Raw genomic sequence first — 27,108 nt, forward strand, 5'->3', positions numbered from 1 at the left:
TTGGCAGAGGTATATCTGGAGTGTATATGATATCTGGTTGTGTAGTGCATATTGCGAATCTGATAGATTCAAACTCAAAATCGGATGAAATATATATGGAAGCTATGGCTATATCTGACCAGATTTTCACCAAATTTGAAGCACATAATTCATGTCAGATTAATGCTTCTGAGTTCCGAAATCCATTCCATTTGGACAAATATTAAAGATAAGGCGCATAATAAAATTAAAATCGGACGAAAATATATATGGGAGCTATATCTAAATCTGAACCGATATTCATCAAAATTGTAAGACATACTTCTGGACTTATCCTGTCCGTATATTACGCACTTGGTACATAACACTTATGAACTCTATATATAGGAGATTTATCCAAATCCAAGTATCCCCAATTTCAATAGGGTTCGTCCTTGGGCCAAACATATGAATTGTGAAAAAATCATCTCAATCAGACAATAAATGCGACCTGTACCTTGCTTACAAAAATACATGGACAGACAGACGGACATGCATAAATCGACCCAGAATGTGAAAGGAACTATGGAACTATTTCCTTCTGCATGTTACAAACAAATGCACAAAGGCCAACCAACCAGTTAAAATGTCGAATATTTTATGGTACCGTTATATGCTGCCTATGGAAAATATGTACATATAAAACATTTTTATGCCACAGACGGAAGAACCTATTACAAACTCGAAATATCAAATTTAAAACAATGAAAACAATCAAATTGAACGCTGAAAAATTATAAAATATATTCTGATGGACTTTTTGTTCAAACACTTCACTTTAAATTGTATGTCCCATCGTTGTCAGGGTTGCCCTGGGAAACGGCTATTTTTACAGGTATCCATGGTTTTGTGACCTCACAATGTTAACATTTAATTCGGTTATAGACATTCAGTTCGATAAAAAGCAAGTTGAGCTAACATGGCTACGGATAACACTCCTAGAGTTCCGCAGGGACTAAGAAATCTTATGAAAAATCTGACTAGAGAAATTTTAAAGGAAAAACCAACAAATATTTATTATTTCGCCGAAAATTATTTTCTCTCCCTTCTACGTGAAAAGGAAAACTACGATGTAAAAAACTATGAACCGACTTATAAAAAATACGACTTCTTTAGTGTTAAAACTCCACCTAGCTACAATATTCCAATGGCTTTGGCGTACACCGTCATACCTGATGGTTTGACCGAACTCTTGAAAGATATTATAAAGGCTGTTTTAAGAGAACAGCCCGAAAATTTGTGTGAATTCGCTGTTGAATATTTCCGACACTTGAGAAATTCTAATGAGTCGTATGAATCCAAACATATAACTTATGAAGCATATGAAAACTATTTTTTAAATAAGGATCGATTTTTTTACACGCCTTTTGTTAAATGTTTTTGTGGAAGATTTTTGGGTCAAGGTTTAGGTGGTGGCCAACAAATGAATATTCATACCCAATCGTTGGAGTTTTCTAAAAATCGAACCTCTGACCTAAATAATTGTTGCCCCAAATCCAAGGGGTCTTACGGTAATACGGAATGTGACGAGACCGCAGAAATTGTGTCTCAAAATAAATACAATCACTCGGCTCGTGTAATACAACGTTATTTTCGTCAATACATAAAAAAGAAGCGAGAGGGACGGGAAATGAATGAAGAAACGGCTGCACTAATTATCCAGAAAAGTTTGAGAAGGCTATTCGGTTCGAGAAAAGGAGAGACTGGTATTAAATCGAAGGAAACATTACAAGCTGTTCCTCAACTTCAGTTGACTCATTTAGAAAATGATAACCTCTCCGAAGAGGCTTCATACACATCAGCTTCTACGGCAATCCTTTCAGCATCGGAGTCAGGTCGGGACTTTTTCGACGTAAGCACATCAGAAAACATAGTTAACAAGCCTATTATTGAAAGTGAAGAACAGGATAATGATGAAGAAAATTGCCAGAAAAGCGAATTAATGAATGAGCCAATAAAAGAATTAAATAAACTAAACGACAAAATACCTGTTGACAATAATGGAAACCACATTGGTGAAGAACATATAGGTGAGTTTACATTAGCACTACAGTGAGTTTTAACAATTTGTAAATATTCAGAATAGAAAACAATAATTTTTAATTATTCAGAATTTTTAATTAATCGGAAGAGAAAACAAGAATTTTTATGAAGATTGTTTCAAAAAAAAAAAACTTCAATCGCTGCATGTTCAATACAAAACCTAAGAATTAATATTAAGCAAAGGTTTGCCTGGAATTTGAAACACGGGCCTCGGTGTACTATGTATTGCCGTCTTAATATGCAAAGTCATCTACAGATTTTGGCATTGGAAGCAGTTCGCAGTGGTCCCACATGGATGGGAAGGTGTGACAATAATGTTTCTATACAACTAATTTATTCGTGTTTTAAGAGAAACTTCATAATGAGTAAAAACATATTGAAGTAGAATGATCTTCATATCACGGTACCCTCCGATTTAAAACAAGTAAAAAAGCTGTAAGTTCGGCCGGGCCGATCTTTGAATACCCTCCACCATTTGGAACGATTTTGGCAATTTTCAAAAAAATAAATCCGTTAAAAATCTTAAAAATACCAAATGTAGCCGTTATATTAGGGTTTATACGACGACGTGGACCTTCGTAGGTAACTTTTGTTATTAACCATAACAATATTCATATGCGAAAAGTTATGTTTATAATGTAGCTGAAATCATCAAAATACCGAATAAGGGGAGGTACCATGGGGATTATAAAACGTGGAACTGCACAGACAATTTTCTGGCATAGGCTGTAGTATTCATTACGAACTTCCAATACCAAATTTAGAATAATTCCGGTAAATAAGGTCGCTAAAATAATCAAAATACCGATTATCGGGGGTACCGTTATATGGGTGTTATACGAAGACGTGGACCTGCACAGACAATTTTCTTTCATAGGCTGTATTATCCATTATGAACTTCAAATACCAAATTTGAAACAATTGCGATAAATAATGTCTCTTAAATCATCGAAATACCGAATATCGGGAGGTACCGTCATATGGGGGGCTATACGAAGACGTGGACCTACATGGTTCATTTTCTGTTTTAGGCTGTATTTTCCATTATGAACTTCAAATACCAAATTTGAAACAATTCCGGTAAATAATGTCTCTTAAATCATCGAAATACCGAATATCGGGAGGTACCGTCATATGGGGGGCAATACGAAGACGTGGACATACATGACCCATTTTCAATACCAAAAGTCCTGCAGACATAATACACATTTAAGTAAATTTTTTTTTCACATTTTAAAATAAGTATAGGACCATTTTTATAGTTTTTCGTTATTATGGCAAAAAAAACAAAGGGTGAGATAAAAAAGTGCAACAAAGTCAAACGACATAATTTCTACATTCTTTAAAAATATTATTGAATGAAAGCAAAAAATGTCGGAAATAGCCTAAAATCTTAGAATAAGATTTAGATTTTTAGATTTATTCGAATTGGTCACTTTCGGCATGAATTATTTCCTTCAAACCGCCACACGCTGCCCGAATGTTTCTCTGCGTTATTTTGGCCCATTCCCGACGAAGCGTCACTGGAATAATTTTAACAGCTGTAGGACGAGTGTCTTAGAAATGACAGCAGTCTGAAGTTGGTTGCAGTTTTTTCATCTCACCCTGTATATTTGGCGATCTAACACACAAATAAACATAAAACAGAAAAAAACCAAACTTCTGTCAGATATTGTTCAAAAAACCCACAATTTGGTGTAACCCGCATATGGCTGTAACTATTCATATTTTTATACCCTACACCACAAGGTGGTCAGGGTATTATGTCTTTGTGCATTTGTTTGTAACAGGCAAAAGGAAACGAGATAGACCCATAGTTCCTTCTGATGATCTGCATAGAATCACTTTCTGAGTTGATTTATGCATGTCAGTCCGTCTGTCCGTCTGTCCGTCCGTCCGTCCGTCTGTCCATGTATTTTTGTGAACAAAATGCAGGTCGCATTTATTATCCGATTGAGATGAAACTTTGCAAACAACATTTGTTTGGCCCAAGAACGAGCCCTATTGAAATTTGAGATAATCGGTAGAAATTTAGATATAGCTCCCATATATATCTTCGTCCGATTTGCCTTTTATTGTGCACCAAACGTGTAATATCAGCCCGAATAGTATGTAATTTTGCACATACAACCATATAAGGCCTGAAAATAAGTGTGCCAAATTTGATCGAAATCGGTTCAGATATAGCTATAGCTCCCATATATATTGTTCATCCGATTTGTTATTTTTGTCCTCCGCAGCCGTAATATGCACTCTGTAACAACAATATTTGGGGAAATATATCAAATGCAGCTCAGAAATACCTTTGCTAAATTTTATCGAGATCGGTTCAGATTTGGATATAGCTTCCATACATAACTTCGTCCGATTTACCTTTTATTGTGCACCAAACGTCTAATATTTGCCCAAATGGCACATACGACCGAATTTAGTCTAGAAGGTAGTATGCCAAATTTGGTGAAGATCGGTTCAGATATAGCTATAGCTCCCATATATATTGTTCATCCGATTTGTTGTATTTGTTACCTACAGCCATAATATGCACTCCGTAACAACGATATTCAGGGAAATATATCAAATACAGCTCAAAAATATCTTTGCCAAATTTTATCGAGATCGGTTCAGATTTGGATATAGTTCCCATATATATCTTTATCTGATTTCAAATTAATTTTGCACCAAATGGGCAATACAAGTCCGAATTTAAAAGATACAAATGCTTTGGCATATTTAGTCCTTTGAATTTTAAATTATAATTATAATCATAGAGTGTATGATTGAATTCTCCCATAAAAACTTTTAATTATTAAGTGGAGCTCAACTAAATTAGCAAAGTGGTGTAGGGTATCATAAAATCGGCGCCGCCCGACTTTAGGACTTTCTTTACTGTTTTTTTTTTATTTTATTCTTAATTTCCCAAATAGGCTGACTTTTTCGCTAAAATATTTAATATTATGATGGGCTAATATGTAATTTCACTGAAATTTAAAAAAAAAAATTGAATATGTAAGAAGTAATAAGCATATTCCAGTAGTCTTCTACTACGGAAGACAGAACCCATTACCAACTCTAAATATAGTATTGTAAACGCTTCCTCCCAAATTATAAGAATACATGGAGGATTATAGCAAACCTATGTTTGCAATGATTTCAACCTATATAGGCAATTGGTGCCACTGAATGTAGAACTCGTTAGAAAATATAAGTACCGTATTCTAAGTAATTCCGTTTAAAATTGTGGCAAATAACGAATATCCGGAGGTATAGTGATATGGTGCTTTAAGACAACAATGTTCTGTCACAGAAAGTAGAACCTATATAAACTGTAGGTATCGAATTTTAAACAATTAACTTTAAAAAAATGTGATGGAAATCGTAAAAATACTGAATAGCGGGAGGTATCCTTATATGGGGGCTACAGGAAAATGATAATGCTATGCCACAAGAGGAAGATCACATTGTGAAATAAATGTACCGAATTTTAAACAATTCCATTAAAAAATGTGGCTTAAATACCTAAAATATGAAATATCGGGAGGTACCATTGTCTATAAGAAATGTTCAATAACAATGTGCAACCAAAGGATCTAAAACCCATTTAAACTCCTAAGTACTGAATTTTAAACAATTCTGTCAGAAAATGTGCTCCAAATCGTCAGAGGTACAGTTTTTTGGGGGCTATACGAAAATGCGGATCGGCTTGTCCCATTTACGAACTTGGCCCTGCCTACTGACCAAATATACATGTGCGCACAATTTTAGCCATCTATCTTATATGTATAATAACTGACAGTGGTTAATAACGTATTCCTGTATTTAAATCGCATGATTTTAAGGATCAATGGGGTTGAAGTACAGTTTTTTTTCTTGAGAAATTGCTGTTATAATTTTATTTTGGTCCAGAAATTTAAAATAGCTCGAAACACTGGCTCTAGATCCACTTTTTGTCACATTTTTATTTACTACTATGGATCTAGAAACCTAGAAAAAATCCTCATTGCATTTATTGGTCACCAAATTGTTAATATTAAGACGAATTAAATGGATTTTGGCAAATACTAACGAATTTAGACTGGAAGAAGGTGTATGTAATTTGTTGAAAATCGGCCAAGATATAGCTAGCTATAGGTCTCATATATATGTTTTATACGAGTTTGTACTTTACTTCCTCACAACCGTAAAATACTCTCCGCAACAACGATATTTGGTGCCAACTACCAGATACAGCATTTATATAGAAACACCTCTTCTAAATTTTATAGAGATCGGTTCAGATTTGGATATAGCTACAATATATACATAATGAATATGAATATATATCTTCACAATATATATCAGCTCACATAGGATGAATTTTGATGAATAGTACGCATTCAAAAACTATCATATTTAATATGTTTTAATTCTCATGAATTCCCCATAGTGTAGTAGTGTAGGGTATCATAAAGTCGGTCCTGTCCGACTTTGGTCTTTCTTTTCTGTTTTTTTTTTCAATATTACACATACAGGCTAAGATGAAAAAACTGAAACCAAACTCAAACCGCTGTCATTTATAAGCCACTCGTCCGACAGCTGTTAAAATTATTCCAGTGACAGCTCATTATATTGTTTACCAGAGTACAAAAGCATTTTGGTGAGAATTTTTCAGAAAAAAAAAGTTATTCGTGATGGATTTCCAGCGTGATAGTGTGATTTCTTTATATTTGGCTGGAAAACCACAAGTGGCTATCGTAGAGCACTCCAGCATTTTAATGTAAATAAATGTTTTATGTCTCGTACCATCGCTCGTTACCATGATACTGGTAGCGTAGCCCGACGTCAAGGAAGTGGACGGAAGAAAACAGCAACATCAGCAGAAATGGTTCGGAAAGTAAAGAAGCGACTTGATCGAAACCCGCGTCGCAGTGGCCGACATTCGGCAAATATTGAAAAATGAGCTCGGGGTAAAGCTATTGAAATTCCAAAAAGTGCAAGAACTTACAACGCAACAGAGTTGAGCAAATGCAAAAGAGCTAAAGAGTTGCTTCGTTTGGTCGAAAGTGGTGAACTGCCGAATTTGGGTTTCTCCGATGAAAAAAAAATATTCGTTGTCCAGCAGTTTGTAAATAAACAAAATGATCGTGTTTACTTGCCAAGGAGGTCAGCAGAAATGTGCACCTTCGGATGACCACCAGAACTCAAGCGACGGTCATGGTGATGGTGTGAGCGCCATAACAGCCGATGGTCGCTCTTTGCTCGTATTAATCGACGGTCGCATCAGAATAAATGCCAAATATTATAATCTAAGTGTGTATTAAAGCCTTGGGAACGCAAACCTTTTGGCCGTAGACTTTGGACATTCCAACAGAACTCAACACCATCGCACTCAGCACGCGTCACTCAAGAATGGTTACAAAATGAGGTTCCTCGCTTCATTTCCAGCGCACAATGGCCACCAAAATTTACGGATACCAATCTAAACTATTGAATCTGCAGTATTTTGGAAAGCAAAGTTGGCACTAAAAATACCAAAGTGTCGATCACCTCAAGCAAGCGCTTCGCCGGGAATGAGACAAAAAACCACAGAGCAACATTCGGGCAGCGTGTGACGGTTTCATTGGCCGTTTGAAGGCCATAATTCATGCCAAAGGTGACCAATTCAAACTAATCTAAACTTATTCTAAGACTTAATGCTATTTGCGACATTTTTTGCTTTCATTCAATAAAATTAAATGTAAAATTTATGGCGTGCACTTTTTTATCTCACCCTGTAAGTTAAAAAGGCACTAAAATAAAACGGGATTTTATAGATCTCTATGGAGCCTGATCAAAAATGGGTCGTCTTTCAAGTTCTAGTTAAGAATGTTTTGCCTGCCCTATAAAATATTTAATAACAAAATTCTTGTATATTCTTCCAGACCGTAAACATGTCCATGCCCTTGAGGAAAGCTACAATCAGGATTCGCATTTAATATCTGAGGTGGACCCTCTTGAAAATCAGAGGAAAGGTATTTTATGAAATAATAATGTTGAAATATAATTGTCATAGGTGTCTCTTTCAGATATATCCTTTGACAAGGAGAAAAATCTAAATGAAGTAGAGTCGACATCTCTAAACGATAGCGATTATGGGTATCAGGAAGATAATAGAAGGGAAAATCAAAAAACATCAACACTTGCAGAATCTGGCATTTCCGTGAAATGCCTTCAAGAAGAAAGACAGGAGATCAATTATCTTCAGAAACACGAGAATGATCTGAGTTCAATTGCAGCAAACGAGCATGATAATCTGACAGAGAGAAACACTTCTACAACAAGGGAAGATAGTGTTTTAATTTCTGATAATAATTGTTTAGAACTTGATAATGATGCTCCAAAAACGAATTCTCATAATGAAAGAGATGATGACACTAATGACTGTGAATCAGAAACTGTTGATACCGTAACACATAGCCCAGTTACGAAGGGATCTACATTGAAAATAAGCCATACAAAGGCAGTGGTTTTGGATGCTGAATCGTCTGATCAAGATTCGAAGAGTGACAATAGGCGTTCCGAAGATATACCACAAGAAAACAAAGAACAATTTAAAATGGAGGAATCAGAAACGACAGTTAATAATGAGGTTAAAACCGCTCATGATGAAAACCAGAAAGCTATGCAATATGAAATGCCTGAGAATGGTCAAAATACTACTAAAGCAGTATTCAATATTCCAATGCCAGCAGAGAAAAGTAGTTCTTCAAATAAGGAGGACAGCGTTTTGATTTATGATAATAATGATACGAATTTTGATGAAAACACCCAAGCAAAATCTCCTCAAAATGATATAACTGCTGGCTCCAACGGTAACCACTCAAATATCGTTGATACATTGTCACAAAGTCCTGTTCCAACCGCGTGTACACTAGAAGAAAACAATGCACATGAATTGATTTTAGAAAAGGTTTCGAATGATCATGTTTTGCAGAGTGGTACTGAATTACGGGAATTGAAGGCTTCTGAAGATATACCAGGAGAAATCATTGACAAAAATCTGCAAGTTATCAATCACGAAATGCGTAATAATGATCACAATAGTGTTAACTCAGTACTCAGTATTTCAGCTCCGGCAGAGAAAGTTATTTGTTCGAAAAAGGAGGACAGTGTTTTGATTTCGGAAAATAATGATACGGAACTTGACCAGGACGCCCAAGAAAAATCTTCCCAGAATGTTATAAAAGCTGATCCAAACTTAATTATCACTGATACATTACACCGGAGTCTCATTCCTAATGTACTTTCATTGGAATCAAACAATACAAAAGAATTGCTTTTAGAAAAGGAATCGACTGATCAGGATTCAAAGAGTGGAACCGTGATATCAGAAGAAACACTGGAAGATCACAGAGAATCATTTAAAATTGTGGAATCGGAAAATGAGGTTAATAATTTGGCTAAACAGGAAATACATGGAAATGATCACAATGCCGCTAAAGAAGTAGAGAGTGTTTCAATTTCTGATAATAATGATGCGGAAATTGACAAAAATGACCAAGAAAACAGTTCTCAAAATGATATAACTGCTGAACCAAATGATAAACACTCAAACATCGTTCCAGAGGTATTTCCATTGGAGGCAAAAAATGCAAATGAATCAATTTTGGATAAAGAATTGGTTGATCAGGTCTCAAAGAGTGGTACTGACGGATCGAAGGACATACACGCAGAAAACAACCAATCATTTCAATTCGATGAATCAGAAAATACGGTTAGTGTTAGGGCGAAACGCTCTCAAGATGAAAATCAGATAGTTGTTCACAATGAAATTCTGGAGAATGACAATACTACTACTAAAGCAGAATCCATATAGATATGACAACAGAGAATATTATTCAATCGGACGAGGAGAATAAAATGATTCCAAACTTGATAAAAGTGACCAAGAAAACAGTTCTCAAGATATTACAAGGGATGGTTCAAATGATAATCCGACAAATAACGCTGATACATTCTCAAGTAGCCTTATGCCAAAGAAAGATCCATTGAATGGAAACAATACATATGCATCGAGTTTAGGTAAGGAATCCACAGCCCAGATGTCGAACAGTGGTACTGAGGATTCGGAAGTAAAGATGAATGATGAAAATCAAAAGTTATCCATTATGGCTTACTTGAAGATGATCACAACTCTGTTGGATCCTCAAAAAGGATACCTTCAAAGAGGAGGACAAGACTTTGATTTCTGAAACTAATGATTCGGATTTTGATAAAGATTTCCAAGAAAAATATTCTCAAAAGGATGTAACTGCTGATCCAAACAGCAATAAAAATGGAGATAGGGAATCAACTGACCAGGCTTCAAAGATTGGTACCGAGGGATCGAAAGACATACTTACAGAAAACGGAGAACCACTTAAATTTGAGGAACCAGAAAATGTGGTTAATATTACGACAAACCGCTCTCAAAATGAAAATGAGCACCCTATTCATTATGAAGTTCATGAGAATGATCCCAACACTGGTAAAGCAGTATTCGATATTTCAACACCTTCAAAAAGAGAAGACAGTGTTTCGATTTCCGAAAATGATAGTACCGCAATTAATGAGGATGCCGAAGATAATTGTGCTAATCCAAACGACAGTGAAATTTTACATAAGAAATCGACTGATAAGCTTTCAAGGAATGTTTCTGAGGGATCGGGAGAGAAACCGTCGGAAGAAATACTCCAAGAAAATAAAGAATCAGTAAAATTGGACGAATCAGAAAATTCGATTAATATTATGGCGAAACAATCTCAAGAAGAAAAACAGCAAGTGGTCCAATATGAAACTCTAGAAAATGATAATGATACACCTAAAGCAGTACTCAATGTTGTTACGACAACGGAGAAAAGTATTCCTTCAAATATAGAGGCTTCTAATGATTCGCAATTTGATAAAGTTGCACAAGAAACATTTTCTCAAAATGGTGTAACGGCTGATACAAATGATAATCGCTCAAATATCACTGATACATTATCACATAGCGTTATTCCCAAGGAATTTCCATTGGAAACAAACAACATAAATGAATTGTTCTTAGATAAGGACTCCACTGAACAGGTTTCAAAGAGTGACAATGAGGTATTGAGAGACATAAGTGGAGAAAATGAAGCAGTATTTAAATCTAAATATTCAGACAATTCAGTTGACAATATGACGAAACGCATTCATGATGAAAACAAGCAAAATATCGATTTTGAATTGCAGGAGAATACAAAGGAATTGATTTCAGATGAGCAGCCATCTGTCCAGGATTCAAAGGATGGAACTGAATATTCAAAAGATGTGCCTTCGATAGAACACGTTAATAGAGATAAAGAACCAGAAGCTATTAATGATAGCCTTAAAAATATTAGTAAATTATCACTTGAAAACTGTGGCAATGAAGTTAGTTCTCATTTAAAAGAAAACGAGGAATACTTGCAGCATGCTACATCAGTATTGGCAAACGATTTAGAAGCTACAACATCAGAATATATTATGCCATCTACGACTACGGATAAGACTTTGGAAAATAATCTAGGTGGAATGGCAGAGAAAAACAGCCAAATCAGCAGACCAACTATAAACAAGTCATCTATTTCAAATGATGATCCCGACAGTGCTGAAATACATGCTCACGATACCTCAATGAAAAATACCTCAATTACAGAAAACTGTGACATACAAAATGTTAACAGAGAGAAAGTGAATGATCATATTGAAAACAAAGAAGAAGCCTTAGTTAGCAATGACTCGTTCTTCAGATCGGAAATTAATGAAAACAATGCAAGTACAGAAAATGCTGCGGACTCAGCAACTGTGTTGCAGTCGGAAATAAATAATAATAACACTGAAGAGAACGTAAAAAATGAAACTAATAACTTTGAAGAGGTTGAACACGATAAAAACATGTCAGGAAAACCTGCAATATTATACTCAAATCCCAGAGAAATGTCACATCCTGAAAACTTGGATGAAACTAATAACTTTGCAGAAGGTGAACACGATATAAAAACGTCAGGAAAACCAGCAAATCCCAAAGATAACTTACATCCTGAAAACTTGGAGCCCGAAAATATTTTTACAATTTCAATCAACAAAGATAATACAAACAGCTCTTGCGACAACATAGTGACGAATGATAAGCTCGGTGAGGATATTAATAAAATTACTAAGCATGAAAGTGAAACTACTCCAGTTTCTAAAATAGATAACTTAGGTAGTACCATAATTGCCGATAGTACTATCTCAAATGTAAAAGCAGATTTAGAGAATGATAACATTAGTAGTGAAGAAACGGAAAATGGTATCTTAAGACATGTTACAAATGACGACGTAGATCCAAAATTGGAGGATAGCAAGGATACAATCAACAGCGATACCAATGTCGACAATAAGAGTGCAATACCATCTGAGGAAGTTGTTGAAAACTCAAATGCCATAAAAACGAAAGAAAATAACATAGAATCTGATCTTTCCATAGACACAGCTAAAAATCTTGAATCTTTCGATAGAGATTTAAAAGTTGACAATGAAAATTTAGATGAAGACGGAGCACAACCAATTCTCGTTACTATAAGGGACGTGCAAGTTGACATAACTTCGGAAGACAGCCAGGGAACATCTGATAGAAACATAGAAAATATTGAACCCGAAATGTTAACGATTGATCAAGATATTGACGATGCCGCACCTAAATATATCAACATGAAGCACATAGCTCGAATGGTCAGCAAAATTTGCAGTCAGCAAAAGAATGCAAGTCGGTAGAAAATACTGAGAACAATGACATAGTTGAACATACTAACCACGATGTAAATATCGTAACTAGTGGGGGATCTGTTACAGTCGATAATGCTGCCACACTTGAGAACCGCAGCACAACGGAAATAGATCCACAAGAATGTAATAATAAAATACAAGCATCTAACAACAGTTTGGATGGGGTTCACCTAATCAGCCCTACATCAGAAACTTCATCGAAGATCTCCAACAACATCGACATGAGTATGGAAGAATGTCATGAAAGTATCAAAGAAAAGAAAATTTTACAGGAAACGACATTGGAAAGCTTGAACAACATGGACCCACCAACTACTGAACGGAGCAATGAAGTAGTCCAAATAAAGAAGGAACTCCAGGTAAGCGATGACAGCAAAAGAGACGACGCAAACTGTGTTAGAGGTCCCTCACTATCCGAAGAAAAGAAAGATACTGATCTTAAACAGGTCAGCCAAGAGGTTAATACATTGACACATGATGCTCAAGTAACTAACCAAACTTCAATGAAACAAATTGCAAACATTGACGATGTTACCCGACATGATACGCACGAGGCGGTCGGTACACCAGAGGTAGAATATCGTGTAAAAAGAGATACGATTCTCATATCAGACACAAGCCATTTGGATGATGGACAAAATGAAAAGGAATGTCTGATACAAATCGACAGCTAGCAACGTGTACGAGTATGGACGAGGGCGGACACAATACACAATCACAGATTACTAACGTTGCTGAAACAGATGACAATAAAGATATGACCGGAAATAAAAAAGCATCGGACGTGATGAAGGACAAATTAGAACATCAAAATAAAAACGGTATGTATAGATCAATCTTTTTTCATTATTTGCAAGTTCAGTTTTAAAATAAAACAAGTAAAGAACAAGCTAAGTTCGGCCGGGCCAAACTTTTAATATCCTCCACCATTTGAAACGAATTTGGCAATTTTCAAATAAATTAAAATCCGTTGAAAATTCTGTTAAAATCTTAAAATACCAAATGTAGCCGTCATATTAGGGCCTACATAGACAACTTTTTTCATAAGCCATTTCAATATTCAAATGCGAAACTTGAAAAAAAATCGGTGAAAAATGTCATAGGGTGGTATTAGTATATGGGGAATATACCAAAATATGGACCTGCACAGACAATTTTCTGCCTTAGGCTGCAGTATCCATTACGAACTTCAAATACCAAAATTGAAATAATTCTAGTGGTCTTAAAAATACCAAATATCGGGAGGTACCCTTACATGGGGGCTATACCAAAACGTGAATCTACGTGACCCATTTTCAATACCAAAAGTACTGTAGACATAATATACATTTGAGTAGAATTTTATCAATCAACTTCATTTCGTTCGGAAGGTAGCGTGATTTCCACAGACGGATAGACGGACAGACATTGCCAAATCGACATAAAATTTTATGCTGATCAAGAATATATGTACTTTGTGGGGTCTAAAATGTATATTTCGAGGTGTTATAAACGGAGAGGCAACTTAATATACTCTCCATACTATGGTGAAGGATATAAAAAACGACCATTGTATTGGTCGTAACAAAAATGCAGAAATGACAATTGTAATCTCGTGACGGCCGGTTATATGCAAAAAATTTGCTTGCGCAGCAACCTTTCGACCAAGCGCAGTTTGTATGCACCGAACAATCTTGCGATCAAGGGCCGCCAACCCAGCAACAACTAGCTTTTTGAGTTCGGACCAAAATTACCCGCAATGTTTGCTCCGTATTCTCTTGACCCGAGTTGGTACTGAGACCAGGCCCGGAACATGGTCGATCGCGGTCAGATGCAACAGATGTATGGAAAGGGTGCAGTTTCTGTATTGTTCCAGCTTAAACCTACTACAGGAGTATAACGATAAAGACTACATTGTTTCCTGTTGCGACAATGTGAGTCATCGTCATCGACGTCGTCGTCATAGTACGACTCTTCCCCACAGTCACAAATCTATGCGGTACTTGACACTGCTATTTAAGTTCCGGAAAAAGCATCTTATCTTCAGTTTAACGGCTACGATTTCCGAGATCGAGAGGAAGCTAAGCAGCATCTACAGGCTTCAAAGTTGTTATGGATACAATGCATTGAAGAAGGATCGCTTCAGAGGTGGAGGATTAGCTTTTTTTTGATCCACTCTGTCCAGTACAGACCTATATCGGTTGAAGTTGAGAGAATGCAGGGGGGGTGGCGGTGTGGAACCGCAGAGGTAGAGGAGCTAAACGTGTACATAGAATAAGTGGAACTGCCACAGTTCACCCGAATATCCATCGTGTCCCCCAAAATGATTTAACCTGACAATTCCTACCTCCCATTCTTCATAAACTCTGAACTTCGCACTTTTCTTAACCAATTGACAAGAATTCAGAGCATATACCAATCGTCGCTTCAGAGAAATGCGCAACTCATCTGATGTTCGTGGATATCATCAATACAAATATTATCGCTATATACCTGCTAGACGAATATCTGGCATAAGACCAAAGAGTCAACGGGACTAACATGATGAGCTTCGCCGTTCTAACCCTAATGATCACAGAATCAGTGAACTTTCTCTGGGGGGTAAATAGGTTACTTGAGGAGCATAGGCAGAAAAATGGATGGATAGGCTGAAGCAATGCAACGTTAGTATCGAATCGAGGAACGATTAAGTCGTTTAATGCTTTCTATGGAGATATCGCAACTGGATTAACCAGGAGTTGAGTATTTGACCAAACTCCTAAACTTGTCGTTAACTATCCTAATAGTTTCCGATGATTGGAAAATGGGCAGGGTGGTCCAGCAACTGAAGCCAGACAGGGAAGCCAGTAAAATTGACTCATACAGACAGATAACACTATTGTCGCCAGGAGCGAAGACGTTTGAGGTATTATTCCCCAGCATAAAAGAGAGTCTCCCAGTTTGCGTTCATCAACACGGAATTGCATAGCACAACGACATGTCTACACGTACTAGTCGATCACTCAACCAAAACATGCCATGCGACAGAACAGTTTGATTTATAAAACCCTTTTGAAACCGTCAACCACGCCATACTGTTTTATGACGCTACGCATATAACCCTCTGGCCAAGTTTGACACATTGAGTTGTCGACTACAGGTGTGGAAACAAGTCATACGTGGAATTGAGAACAAGAGGTCGTATATGCGTAGGGTGAAACGGGAAGTTTCACTGATATCTTCTAAGCTGTTGAACATTTACCTTTCTGACATTCTAAGACCTCCAAAATACATAAGGATAATAACACACGCGGATAATTGTACGCTCATTGATGACAAATATGATCGGTTGAACAATCCCTTTGTTGATATATCACCATATGGATGAACATATATTCAGCTATTCAGTTGCTAACAATCAACACGGTTTCCGGTTTCCACTACATAGTACCACAACAACATTGCACGCCATATCCACACATATCAGTCGAGGACTCAACCAGAACAGGCCGTGCCATAGAACAGTAATGGTGGCTCTTGATCTATCAAAGGCCTTTGATACGGTCAACCATGCCACGCCGTTCGAAGACGTTGAAAATTCCACCTCCGGCCAGGTTTGAAACGTTGGATAGTTTCAAACCAGAGGAGGCGAAGATCTAACAGGTGTGACAGCATAATGAAAAGGTGTCGGTGCAATACTTGTTTGGGGTTTAGAAACAGAGCCATTACACTCACCATCTGGTGGATTGGCAATCTCCGCCCAAGCTCGTAAAGAAAGACCTACATGATGTAGAGAAGAATCAGAACGAACCCAGAAGCAGTTGCTGCTACATGAATTGAAAATTATTACACGAGATACTGTTGACTTCCCATCCAACCCTGAGCATTTATTGGCGGCTGAGGAACTATATATATCTAAAAGAAAGTTGTGTTAGTTATTACGCTTATAACTTAAGGACCGCTTATCTGATTTTAGCGATTGAAACAAATTCGGAATTGTCTCTTGTCAGAAGAGGATAAAAATCAAAAAAAGGCACGGAAAAATCTAAAATATGAAAATTTTCATTTTGACTTTTGAAGTGTACAATAGTAATGTTTTATTTTGCATGATTTTTTTACATTTTGACTTACTATTTTCGTATGTATATTTGTAGTGTTTTTTTGTTTTGTTTTTTTATTTGTAATATGATTTGTAGTCTTTTTGTGGAGTATGAAGCGACAACGGACAAAACTGTTATTTATAGATTTTATGTATTTTTTGAGTAAGTAGAATTATACTAATAATATCATTTCAGAAGATAATAATCTATGAACACAATAATCAATATTTTAATTACTTTTTCAAAATCGCTAAAAAATCACGAAAAAAGAGGAGGAGAGATCTCATCGCAAAATTCTGAAATCGAAAAAAAATAATGGAATCGAATTTCAAAATAATTGTACATTACATTCACAAACTTCGTAGGGCCTTTAAACATTTGCTGTGAAATCAGCGAATAAGTTGAAGATCTTTTTTAAATTTGCTTTTTTTGTCAATTTTATATAATGTACAATTTTTTCAATTCAGCTTATATTGAAATTAATCGTTTTTTTGTGAACAAAATAAAGACTTTAATTTAAAAGAAAGTTATGTCAGTTACTACGCTTATAACTCAAGAACGGCTTGACGGATTTTAAGAATTCATACGGATTTAAGAATTCATTTCCGATGGTACACACAATACGATATTAAATGGCGATTTTTCATGCTTAAATTGACATCTATTGATTGACGAAAATGACCGACAAAGCAATATGGGGCTCATTTCAAAACGTGGACTTACTTCTTTCACATGACAATAATCCCTCCAATGAGAACTCAAAATCCAAAATTCATTGTGACTGCAATCAATGAAATGCCGAATATAAGTTGTGCAAAATAGAAGAGCGAATTGGACATTTAGGATGAAATAGATTTCTTCTTTCTTCTTTAAATTGCTTTTGCAGGTCATGATATGGGTTATAACCCCTGGATAAGGGTACAACCCGATTTTAAATTTCGGAAAATGTTGGTAATTTGAAAAGCAACCATCCTTTTGGTATAACCATCATATGGTTTAAGCTATTTCGGGGTTTTGGCCACTTTTTTAATTTTTTCGCCCTCATTTGGCATCTTTTTTTTCTAAAAGGGTAGAAAACCTATTCGCCTAAAATTTTCAATTTTCGGAATAGGTTCCCTCTTGGTCTTAACACATTCATCAATTGATTTGGCTAAGTAATATTATTTTTAATATATTCTTGGGTAGAGAACCATCTTATAATTGTCCACGTAGGCATTTATTTAAGTATAGTCCCCACATTATGTGTGCCCCAAGTCCACATGGGAATGTAGATTTTGGATGTACTAGGACTGATTCAGTCGGAAATCGTGGCAGAAACTTGAAAAAATTTACTAATACTGGAAAGTAACACTGGATTGAACATTTGTTTAATTGTCATTGCATTATACTATAATAAAAAATATGGAATTTATGGGATCTCCAAAGCAAAATTTAAATGACAAAAAAATTAATTCTTTTCTTACGGTAATGGGTGCAAAAGAGTAATTATCTTTGACTTCATTCTGCCCTCAATTGAAACGTGAACGAAACTAAATACCACGCAGCACGGAATTCTAAACATTGGAAATACAAATTCCAAATTACAGCTAATTTGAGTGGAAAATGTTACCAAGCTCTTTACAATACAAAAAATTGAGCTGAATTTTTACATGGGGCTATTATAGATGTTCTATATCATATAGGTTTTTAACACTCAAATTAGAGCCTAAAACCGACTGTAAGTGAACATCTATTGTAATTTTTGCAATGAATATTTATTTCTATTTAGAAATTACTATGGAGTCATTACTTATAATAACAATTGTGCCGCTTACATAGCTCCGCTTTATGATTTATTATATATATATAAAGTCTATAGTCTTCTTCTATATATATAAAAATCAATTGTTGTTTGTTGGTAACGGAATCAGTTGAAAACGGGTGGACCGATTTGCATAATTTTTTGTACAAACTTTCGTCATACCCCGAGTTAGGTTTTTAAAGAAAAAAATATTGCCCACGCCTACTTTTACGCCCACTATCTTGATTTATCTAAAATCTTTATATTGCCAGATAATAAAGATATCGGTTTGAAAATTATTACACGAGATACTGTTGACTTTCCCTCCAAACTTAGGAATTTATTTGGGCGCCAGGGAACTGACCACGCATACTTCTAAAAGCATAAAATCCAAAAAAAATCGCGTAAAAATGTGAAGTTTTAAAATTTTCATTTTGACTTTTGAAGTGTACAATAGTAATGTTTTATTTTGCATGATTTTTTCTTTTTTTCATTTAGACTTACTATTTCGGAATGTACATTTGTAGTGTTTTTTTTTTTTTTTTTGAATTCTAATATGATGTGTAGTCTTTTTGGGTAGTAGAAAGCGACGAAAATTATGGAGTGGCGGAACTTAATAGATGATGTCAAAATAATATAACGTGGTCAAACCAAATTGCTAAAAAATCAAAAACTCTTAAATAGGGAAAAACTCTTAAATAGGGAAAAACTGAGAACATTTTTTCAATGGAATAAATTTTCAAAATAATAGTATGGACCAAACTTCGTAAGGACCTTTAAATATTGGCTGTAAAAACCAGCGAAGAAGCTGAAGATATTTTCAATTTGTTTATTAGTTGCTATGCTTATAACTCATGAACGTTTTGACGGATTTTCACAATTCATACAACTTCGGAATGGAATCTTGCAAAAAAAATTGCGTTAAATATGCCAATAAAAATATAAAAGAAGAAATCCTTTTGGCGTGAAATTTTTTCAACTTAAAAACTATATAGAAGTGTACATTTTTTATTGTTTTGAATTCTGAATGAATAATATCCAAAATGAAATAGTACGCAATAAGATGTTAAATGGCGATCTTTTATGTCTGAAATTGGCATTTAGCTTTCAACTCCAGGATCTACGTCGTGCTTCAGCTGGAAGATGCGAACACATTTAAATAAACAAAAATAAACGACAAAACGTATGGGGCTCATTTCAACACGGGGACCTACCTACTCTTATCACATGACAATAATCCGTTCAATGAGAACTCAATATGCAAAATTCATTGGGACTGCAATCAGTGAAATACCGAATATAAAGGGAAAAGGATTTCTATTCTTTCAGAAATTCTTCCTAAACTTTCACGATACCTTAAATCACTTTTGCAGTTCATGATATGGGCCATAACTCCTGGATAAGGATACAACCCGATTTCAAGTATATCTTACATTTTAACCATATTTTCATACTAATTTCGGCAAATGTTGGTAATTTGGGAAGAAACCATCTATGCAAAAACTGATCACGTTTTGTATAACCATCATATGATTTAAGGAACCGGACATTTGTTTAATCGTCTTTGAATTATACTATGATAAAAGATATGGAAATTATGGGGTCTCCAACGCGCAATTTCAATGGCAAATAATTCATATTACTTTAAAAACAAGTAAAAAAATTATGTTCGGCCGGGCAGAATTATTACTATCATCCATCTGAGGGTAAAAAAAAACATTTTTATATAAAAGTATCTAAATTCAAGCGTGTTCCACTTTAAACTTCATATACCAGTAAGAAGTTTGGATAATGCAGTTAACTTATCAAAAAACCATAAAGTGATTGAGGCCGTAATATGGGGCCATACCAAAACGGGAACCTATGTTGACAATTTTATACTTTAAAATACCTTCTAAAATACCAAATTTGAAACAATTATACGCATAAATGTGTGGATTATAAACATACACAATTTAGGTAGATATCGTATATGTGTTAGGCAAATCCGAGGAGAAATGTGGCAAAAATCATCAAAATACCGAATTTCGAGAGAAACCGTTATATGGGGACTATACCAAAACGTGATCATTTTTAATACCAACCATCCTATACACAATACAAATTTTTCAGCTAAATTTTGACGCTATACGTCAAATAATGTGGGCTGTATCGTAATTTAAACAAACAGACATACAGACGGACAAATCGACTTAGAGTTTTATGCTGATTATGAATATATATGCATATTTAATGGGGTCTATGACGAACATTTAGTGATGTTATAAATGGAATGAAAAGTTAATGTACCCTCCTTTCCAAGGTGGATGATATAATAGCATTAAAGACTAAAATTACGGGCCGGCAACGCGGACCGGGCCAGCTAGTTTACATATAAATATTTGTTCATGTTTCTCAACACTTTGCATTGGTCGAAATTTTTATATTCAAAAAATTATACCCATAAAGCACATATAAGTCAATTACCATTCCATAAATTTTTGCTATTTAGACATTTTGTAAAAAATTCTCAACAATAACATCTAAATACTAATGTTGGAATCTTTTTCATTTCAGATGGCAATGTTGCGAATGGTAGCGTCAGGAAAGAAGAAGTAATGCTCGGTAAGCCATTGCTCTTCAACTTTTTTTCTAAAATATTTGTTATTATTAATTAGGGAGCATCAGACGATATTGGCAACAATCCAACTGAAGCTTCTATTGGCAATCAAAATTTAATAACTGGTAGAAATAAACATGGTCTCCAAGAAAGATTTTCTGATCAAGTGTTTGCAGAAACGCATTTACGCTCTTTTTGGAAAGAGCACAAACTGAATAACGATATCCCTCTAGGAATCGAAGTTTGTAACCAAGTGGATGACAAGCCGCTGCAACACAATGAACCGGAAATAGCGGAAAAGATTTCGTACGATATCCCTCTAGGAATCGATGCTTGTAGCCAAGTGGATGACAAGCCGCTGCAACAAAAGGAGTTGGAACAAAATGAGCCGACAATAGTGGGAAAGGTTTCGTACAATATCCCTCTAGGAATCGAAGTTTGTAACCAAGTGGATGACATGCCGCTGCAACAAAACAAGTTGCAACACAATGAGCCGAAAATAGCGAAAAAGGTTTCGGACGACATCCCTCTAGGAATCGATATTTGTGACCAAGTGTATGACAAGCCTCTGCAACAAAACGAGCTGCAACACAATGAGCCGGAAATAGCGGAAAAGCCTTCGAATGCTAACGCCGTTTTGGATCGCCATGAGGCCTTTTCAAATTTACCTACCGATGATGAGCATAAAACCGAGGGCAGTAAAGAGGAACCAGATGATTACACAAAAGAATCATTAAAATCCGATTCACATATTAGCGAAGATCTTACGAATTCAGTTAAATTTAAAAACCTGAATCAAGAAAGAATTCCCAGATATTTTAATGGGGTCCCGCCGGTGTCATCAAAGGAAACTTTACTACCGAAACGTAAACTCCATAAGGAAGGTACTGCTTTTACAATACCATTCCATAATAAGAAGAAAAACATACGAACAAAAAAATTAATTGACAATAATGACTCTGACACTCATGAAGGTGTACAAAATACAGAAGAGATTGATTTCCTGTTGGAAGCGGAATCTCCAACCAAGTTATTTGACGAACTCTTTCAATTTGAAAACGATATTGAAGATTTCGACCGAGATATATCGCAGACAATCGATGACATTATTCGTCTGAAATCGGAAAACTATACAGAGGAAACAAGTTGCAATACGGATACTTTGGATTCTTCTCTACATAAACCGGATACAGTTTTACATACAATTATCGAAATAACTGAACCCGAATCTTTGAGACATGAGGAATGCATATTTATTGCAGAACCCTTGGAAGAAATATCTATAGTCATCGATCATTCAGAGTGCAATTCAAAAGTATCTGATACTAAATTATCTCAATACGACGAGTTAATAAACTCAGCTCCAACTCCTCCAAACGATACACCACACAATAGCGATGACGAAACACAGAAGGCATTGGAAACCATAAAATATAATACAGAAAATAAAAATAGTCCGGACATCGCAGCTAGTATTATACAAAGAGCATTTAAAACATTTTTAAATGTTCGACAGAATACTAAAAACACAAAATCTACCGAGGCGAACTTATCTGGATTTGGGCACCAAGATTCTGCCAAAATAGTTGAAAAATCACCTGAAATTTGCAACACTTAAATATAATTGGAGAGAAAGAGAAAATAATGAACTTGGGAAAAAATGTTGGGCTATCCTCTACTCAGCCGGAAAGCTTTTGTGATGATACATTTAAGCAGGCTGAAGAAGAAGTTGCTGCTAAAACAATACAAAAGGCTTTCCGAAAATTCATGGAGAGCAAAGGGACTCAGCATATCAACAAGCCTCAAATTTATTTAGATCATTCCAAAGTTATTGAGGAAATGGAGACCAGAGATTCTACTGGGCCCGAAAGCTGCATTGATAATTCACATAAGCAAAGTGAAGAAGAAGCTGCTAAAACTATACAAATTGCATTCCGAAAATTTATGAAGGGCAAAAGAACGGAACATATCAACATGCCTTCTACAGAACATTTAGATCTTTTAAAAGACAAGGAGGAAATCGAGACCAGATATGCTACTAGTCACGACATCTGTAGTCATGATTCTCTTAAGCTAACTGAAGAAGGAGCTGCTAAAATTATACAAAAGGTATTCCGAAAATTCATAAAAAACCAACGGACACAACATATCACCAAGCGTTCTATGGAACATTCAGATCAATTAAAAAGTAAAGAGGAAGTACAGACCAAAGATTATACAGGGCCCGAAACATGTACTGATGATTCACCTAAGAAAACTAAAGAAGAAGCTGCTAAAACTATGGAACATTTAGATCATTCTAATGTCAAGGAGGAAATAGAGGCCAGAGATTCCACTGTGCCAGGACGCTGTAGAGATGATTCACAGAAGCAAACCGCAGAGGAAGCTGCTAAAACTATACAAAAGGCATTCCGGAATTTCATGAAGAGCAAACGGACACAACATATCACCAAGCATCGAATTGATTTAGATCATTCCAAAGATATGGAGGAAATGGAGACCAGAGATTCTACTGGGCCCGAAAGCTGCATTGATAATTCACATAAGCAAACTGAAGAAGAAGCCGCTAAAACTATACAAATTGCATTCCGAAAATTCATGAAGGGCAAGAGAACGGAACATATTAACATGCCTTCTACAGAACATTTAGATCTTTTAAAAGACAAGGAGGAAATAGAGACCAAATATCCTACTGGTCTCGAAATCTGTAGTCATGATTCTCTTAAGCAAACTGAAGAAGCAGCTGCTAAAATTATACAAAAGGTATTCCGAAAATTCATAAAGAACAAACGGACACAATATATCACCAAGCGTTCTATGGAACATTTAGATCACTCAAAAGGTAAAGAGGAAGTACAGGCCAAAGATTACACTGGGCCCGAAATACGTACTGATAATTCACCTAAGCAAACTGAAGAAGAAGCTGCTAGAATTATACAAAAATTATTCCAAAAGTACATGAAGAGCAAAAAGACGCAACATACCACCAAGTCTCAAATTGAGTGTATAGATCATTCTAAAGTTAAGGAGGAAATGGAGACCGGAGATTCCACTGAGCCAGAAAGCTTTTGTGATGATTCGTTTAAACAAATTGAAGACGAAGCATCTAAAACAATAAAACATTTAGATCATTCAAAACTTAAGGAGGAAATAGAGGCTAGTGATTCGACTGAGCCAGAAAGCCATGATTTACATAAGCAAATTGAAAAAGAAGCCGCTAGAACTATACAAAAAGCATTTCGAAAATTCATAAAGAGTAAAAGGACAGAACATATCGACATGCCTCCTACAGAACATGTAGATCATTTAAAAAGTAATGAGGGATTAGGGAACAGAGATTCTAATCAGCCAGGAAGCTTTTGTGATGATTCACTTAAGCAAATTGAAGATGAAGCTTCTAAAACTACAGAACATTTAGATGATTCGAAAGGTAAGAAGGAAATAGAGACCAGACGTCCTACTGGTCACGAAATCTGTAGTGATGATTCTATAAAGCGAGTTGAAGACGAAGCTGCTAAAACTATAGAACATTTAGATCATTCAAAAATTATGGAAGAAATAGAGGCCAGAGATTCTACTGGGCCACAAATCTGGAATGATGATTCATATAAGGAAACTGCAGAAGAAGCTGCTAAAACTATACAAAAGACATTCCGAAAATTCATGAAGAGCAAAAGGACAGAACTCATGAACATGCCTCCTACAGAACATTTAGATCATTTAAAAGTTAAGGAGGAAATAAATACCGGAGATTCCAATCAGCCAGATAGCTTTAGTGATGATTCACTTAAACAAATTGGAGACGAAGCATCTAAAACTATAGAACGTTTAGATCATTCACAAATTGAGGACACAATAGAGGCCAGAGATTCGACAGAGCCAGAAAGCTATAGCGATGAATTACATAAGCAAACTGCTGAAGAAGCTGCTAAAACTATACAAAAGACATTCCGAAAATTCATGAAGAGCAAAAGGACAGAACTTATAAACATGCCTCCTACAGAACATACAAATCATATAAAAGTTAAGGAGGAAATAGAGATCGGAGATTCCAATCAGCCAGCTAGCTTTTGCGATGATTCAGTGAAACAAATTGGAGACGAAACATCTAAAACTATAGAACGTTTAGATCATTCACAAATTGAGGACACAATAGAGGCCAGAGATTCGACAGAGTCAGAAAGCTATAGCGATGAATTACATAAGCAAACTGCTGAAGAAGCTGCGAAAACTATTCAAAAGGCATTCCGAAAATTCAGGAGTAAAGGGACAAACTATGTTACCGAGTGGCCTTTATCTGAGATTTCAGAAACAACTTCTACTAGGAAATCGAATTGGTATGTTGGCGATGAACTTATTCAGGCAATGACTCCTTCAGAAATTTCTTTCGAAGAGACCGAGGCTTACATAGAGCTTATCCCAAATCCACCGTATGTAGTTGGCAACGCAATTAGTAGTAGTTTGGAACTGAAAAATGCTATTGATACTAACGCAATATCTGCAGCACCAATTTCTTACTATAACGACAATACGATCCTGACTAACTCACAAGAGTCTAATCCGATTTCTAAAGAAAATATTTCAGACCAAACCCTTTTAGAGCCTTTAATGAAAACGACCTCAGACAAAGTGGGTGGGGATGGACATTCCCCAATGGAGGATCCAGAATGTGATAAAAAATGCTATGGTAAGTATTCACCTCTTTTTATCTAATTAATAAATTTGAACATCTTATGCTATTGCAAATTTTTAAGTTTTGGTTTGCAATATCGCATAATTTCCGTTTTTTTTGATGCAAATTTGTTTTGCAGGCAAAAATTATTCTTTCAAAAATTCATTTTAGATTGGTTCGACCCAATTCCATCATACGACTTTAATTTTTTAAGTTATAAAATGCTTGCATGAATTTGATAGTTTTTATACAACACTATGTGTTGGGGGTATTATAAGTTTGATTGGGCCAGAATTTATGTAACACCTCGAAATATTGATTTCCCATATAAGAAAGTATATATGGATCTTCCTAGCTCGCCGAGCTGAGTCGATCTAGCTATGTATGTCCGTCCGTCCGTCAGTCCGTCAGTCCATGTGAATTTGTAATCACGCTACAGGTCGCAATTATAGCCCGATCCTCACGAAATTGAAATTGGAGGCGGGTTTTAGGCCAGAATAGAACCCTATTTCTTTTGGAGATGATCGCATACTATTTAGGGGTTGAAATGGACCAATTACTGAAAAATTTCCTGATTTTGCAGTTGCTCTACAGGACGCAATTATGGACCAATCGACGCGGAATTTCGCATGTAGCTAGAGTTTAGGGCGGGGAATAAGCCTACCAATTTGGGTGGTCATCGGATAATATTTAGCGGGTAAAATAGACCATATCTTTTGTGTTGAAAAAATTAAAAAAATTTTCATTAAACCGCGAATGTTTTAAATCCCGGCGAAATCACAAAGCCATGACAAGGTTACTTCTGATCTTTACATTGATGTTAACATCCAACAAATTGGATATATAGCAAAATATGTGCGATATATATGTCTATCAAAGAAGATAGGCTTGAAAGATCTCTTATGTGTCGAGAACGGCTGAACTGATTTCGGCAGTTTTCATTAATTCAGAATGGCCTCTTGGCAGGAAAGAAAAAACGTCTAAAAAAATCGCATAAAAATGTCTCTCTAAAGATGAAAATATTGATTTTGTAACATTTTCTCATATTTTTTTAATTTTGTCATATTTTTGGCATATTTTCATTTTGAATTAAACATTTGGTAATATTTCTACAGCTAACAAAACTAAGTAGTTAGGATATCAGGATATCATATACAGATCGCATTTATGG

The 27,108-nt window shown here is 35.6% G+C and overlaps 3 protein-coding genes across 3 annotated transcripts; all 3 read left to right on the plus strand.

The window, feature by feature from the left end:
* Positions 1-1,165: 1,165 nt before the first annotated feature.
* On the plus strand, positions 1,166-9,892 carry LOC131802802 (putative uncharacterized protein DDB_G0287457). Its single transcript, XM_059123430.1, has 3 exons — positions 1,166-2,048; positions 7,959-8,048; positions 8,103-9,892. The coding sequence occupies exons 1-3, from the start codon at positions 1,166-1,168 to the stop codon at positions 9,890-9,892; spliced, it is 2,763 nt and encodes a 920-aa protein (XP_058979413.1).
* Positions 9,893-10,046: 154 nt separating this feature from the next.
* LOC131802803 (putative uncharacterized protein DDB_G0282133) lies at positions 10,047-13,502 on the plus strand. Its single transcript, XM_059123432.1, has 3 exons — positions 10,047-10,148; positions 10,231-12,812; positions 12,878-13,502. Exons 1-3 carry the CDS (start codon positions 10,047-10,049, stop codon positions 13,500-13,502), a joined length of 3,309 nt encoding a protein of 1,102 aa, XP_058979415.1.
* On the plus strand, positions 12,824-25,952 carry LOC109614019 (uncharacterized; the record flags this gene model as incomplete). Its single annotated transcript, XM_059123433.1, has 3 exons — positions 12,824-13,649; positions 21,223-21,260; positions 21,324-25,952. A coding segment is annotated over exon 3 (3,043 nt), but the record flags the coding sequence as incomplete, so codon positions are not given.
* Between the last annotated feature and the right edge of the window lie 1,156 nt (positions 25,953-27,108).

Source organism: Musca domestica, unplaced genomic scaffold (assembly GCF_030504385.1).
Source record: "Musca domestica strain aabys unplaced genomic scaffold, Musca_domestica.polishedcontigs.V.1.1 245, whole genome shotgun sequence".
In the NCBI taxonomy this organism is placed as follows: Eukaryota; Metazoa; Arthropoda; class Insecta; order Diptera; family Muscidae; genus Musca; species Musca domestica.

What these genes read in the sequence shown, in the direction of transcription:
- LOC131802802 (XM_059123430.1), top strand. Translation starts at nt 1,166, where the DNA reads ATGGCTTTGGCGTACACCGTCATACCTGATGGTTTGACCGAACTCTTG. An exon ending in CATTGGTGAAGAACATATAG is followed by an intron (nt 2,049 to 7,958) that starts GTGAGTTTACAT and finishes ATATTCTTCCAG; the next exon opens with ACCGTAAACATGTCCATGCC. An exon ending in TCTTGAAAATCAGAGGAAAG is followed by an intron (nt 8,049 to 8,102) that starts GTATTTTATGAA and finishes TGTCTCTTTCAG; the next exon opens with ATATATCCTTTGACAAGGAG.
- LOC131802803 (XM_059123432.1), top strand. Translation starts at nt 10,047, where the DNA reads ATGCCAAAGAAAGATCCATTGAATGGAAACAATACATATGCATCGAGT. An exon ending in GTGGTACTGAGGATTCGGAA is followed by an intron (nt 10,149 to 10,230) that starts GTAAAGATGAAT and finishes ATCCTCAAAAAG; the next exon opens with GATACCTTCAAAGAGGAGGA. An exon ending in CAGCAAAAGAATGCAAGTCG is followed by an intron (nt 12,813 to 12,877) that starts GTAGAAAATACT and finishes TATCGTAACTAG; the next exon opens with TGGGGGATCTGTTACAGTCG.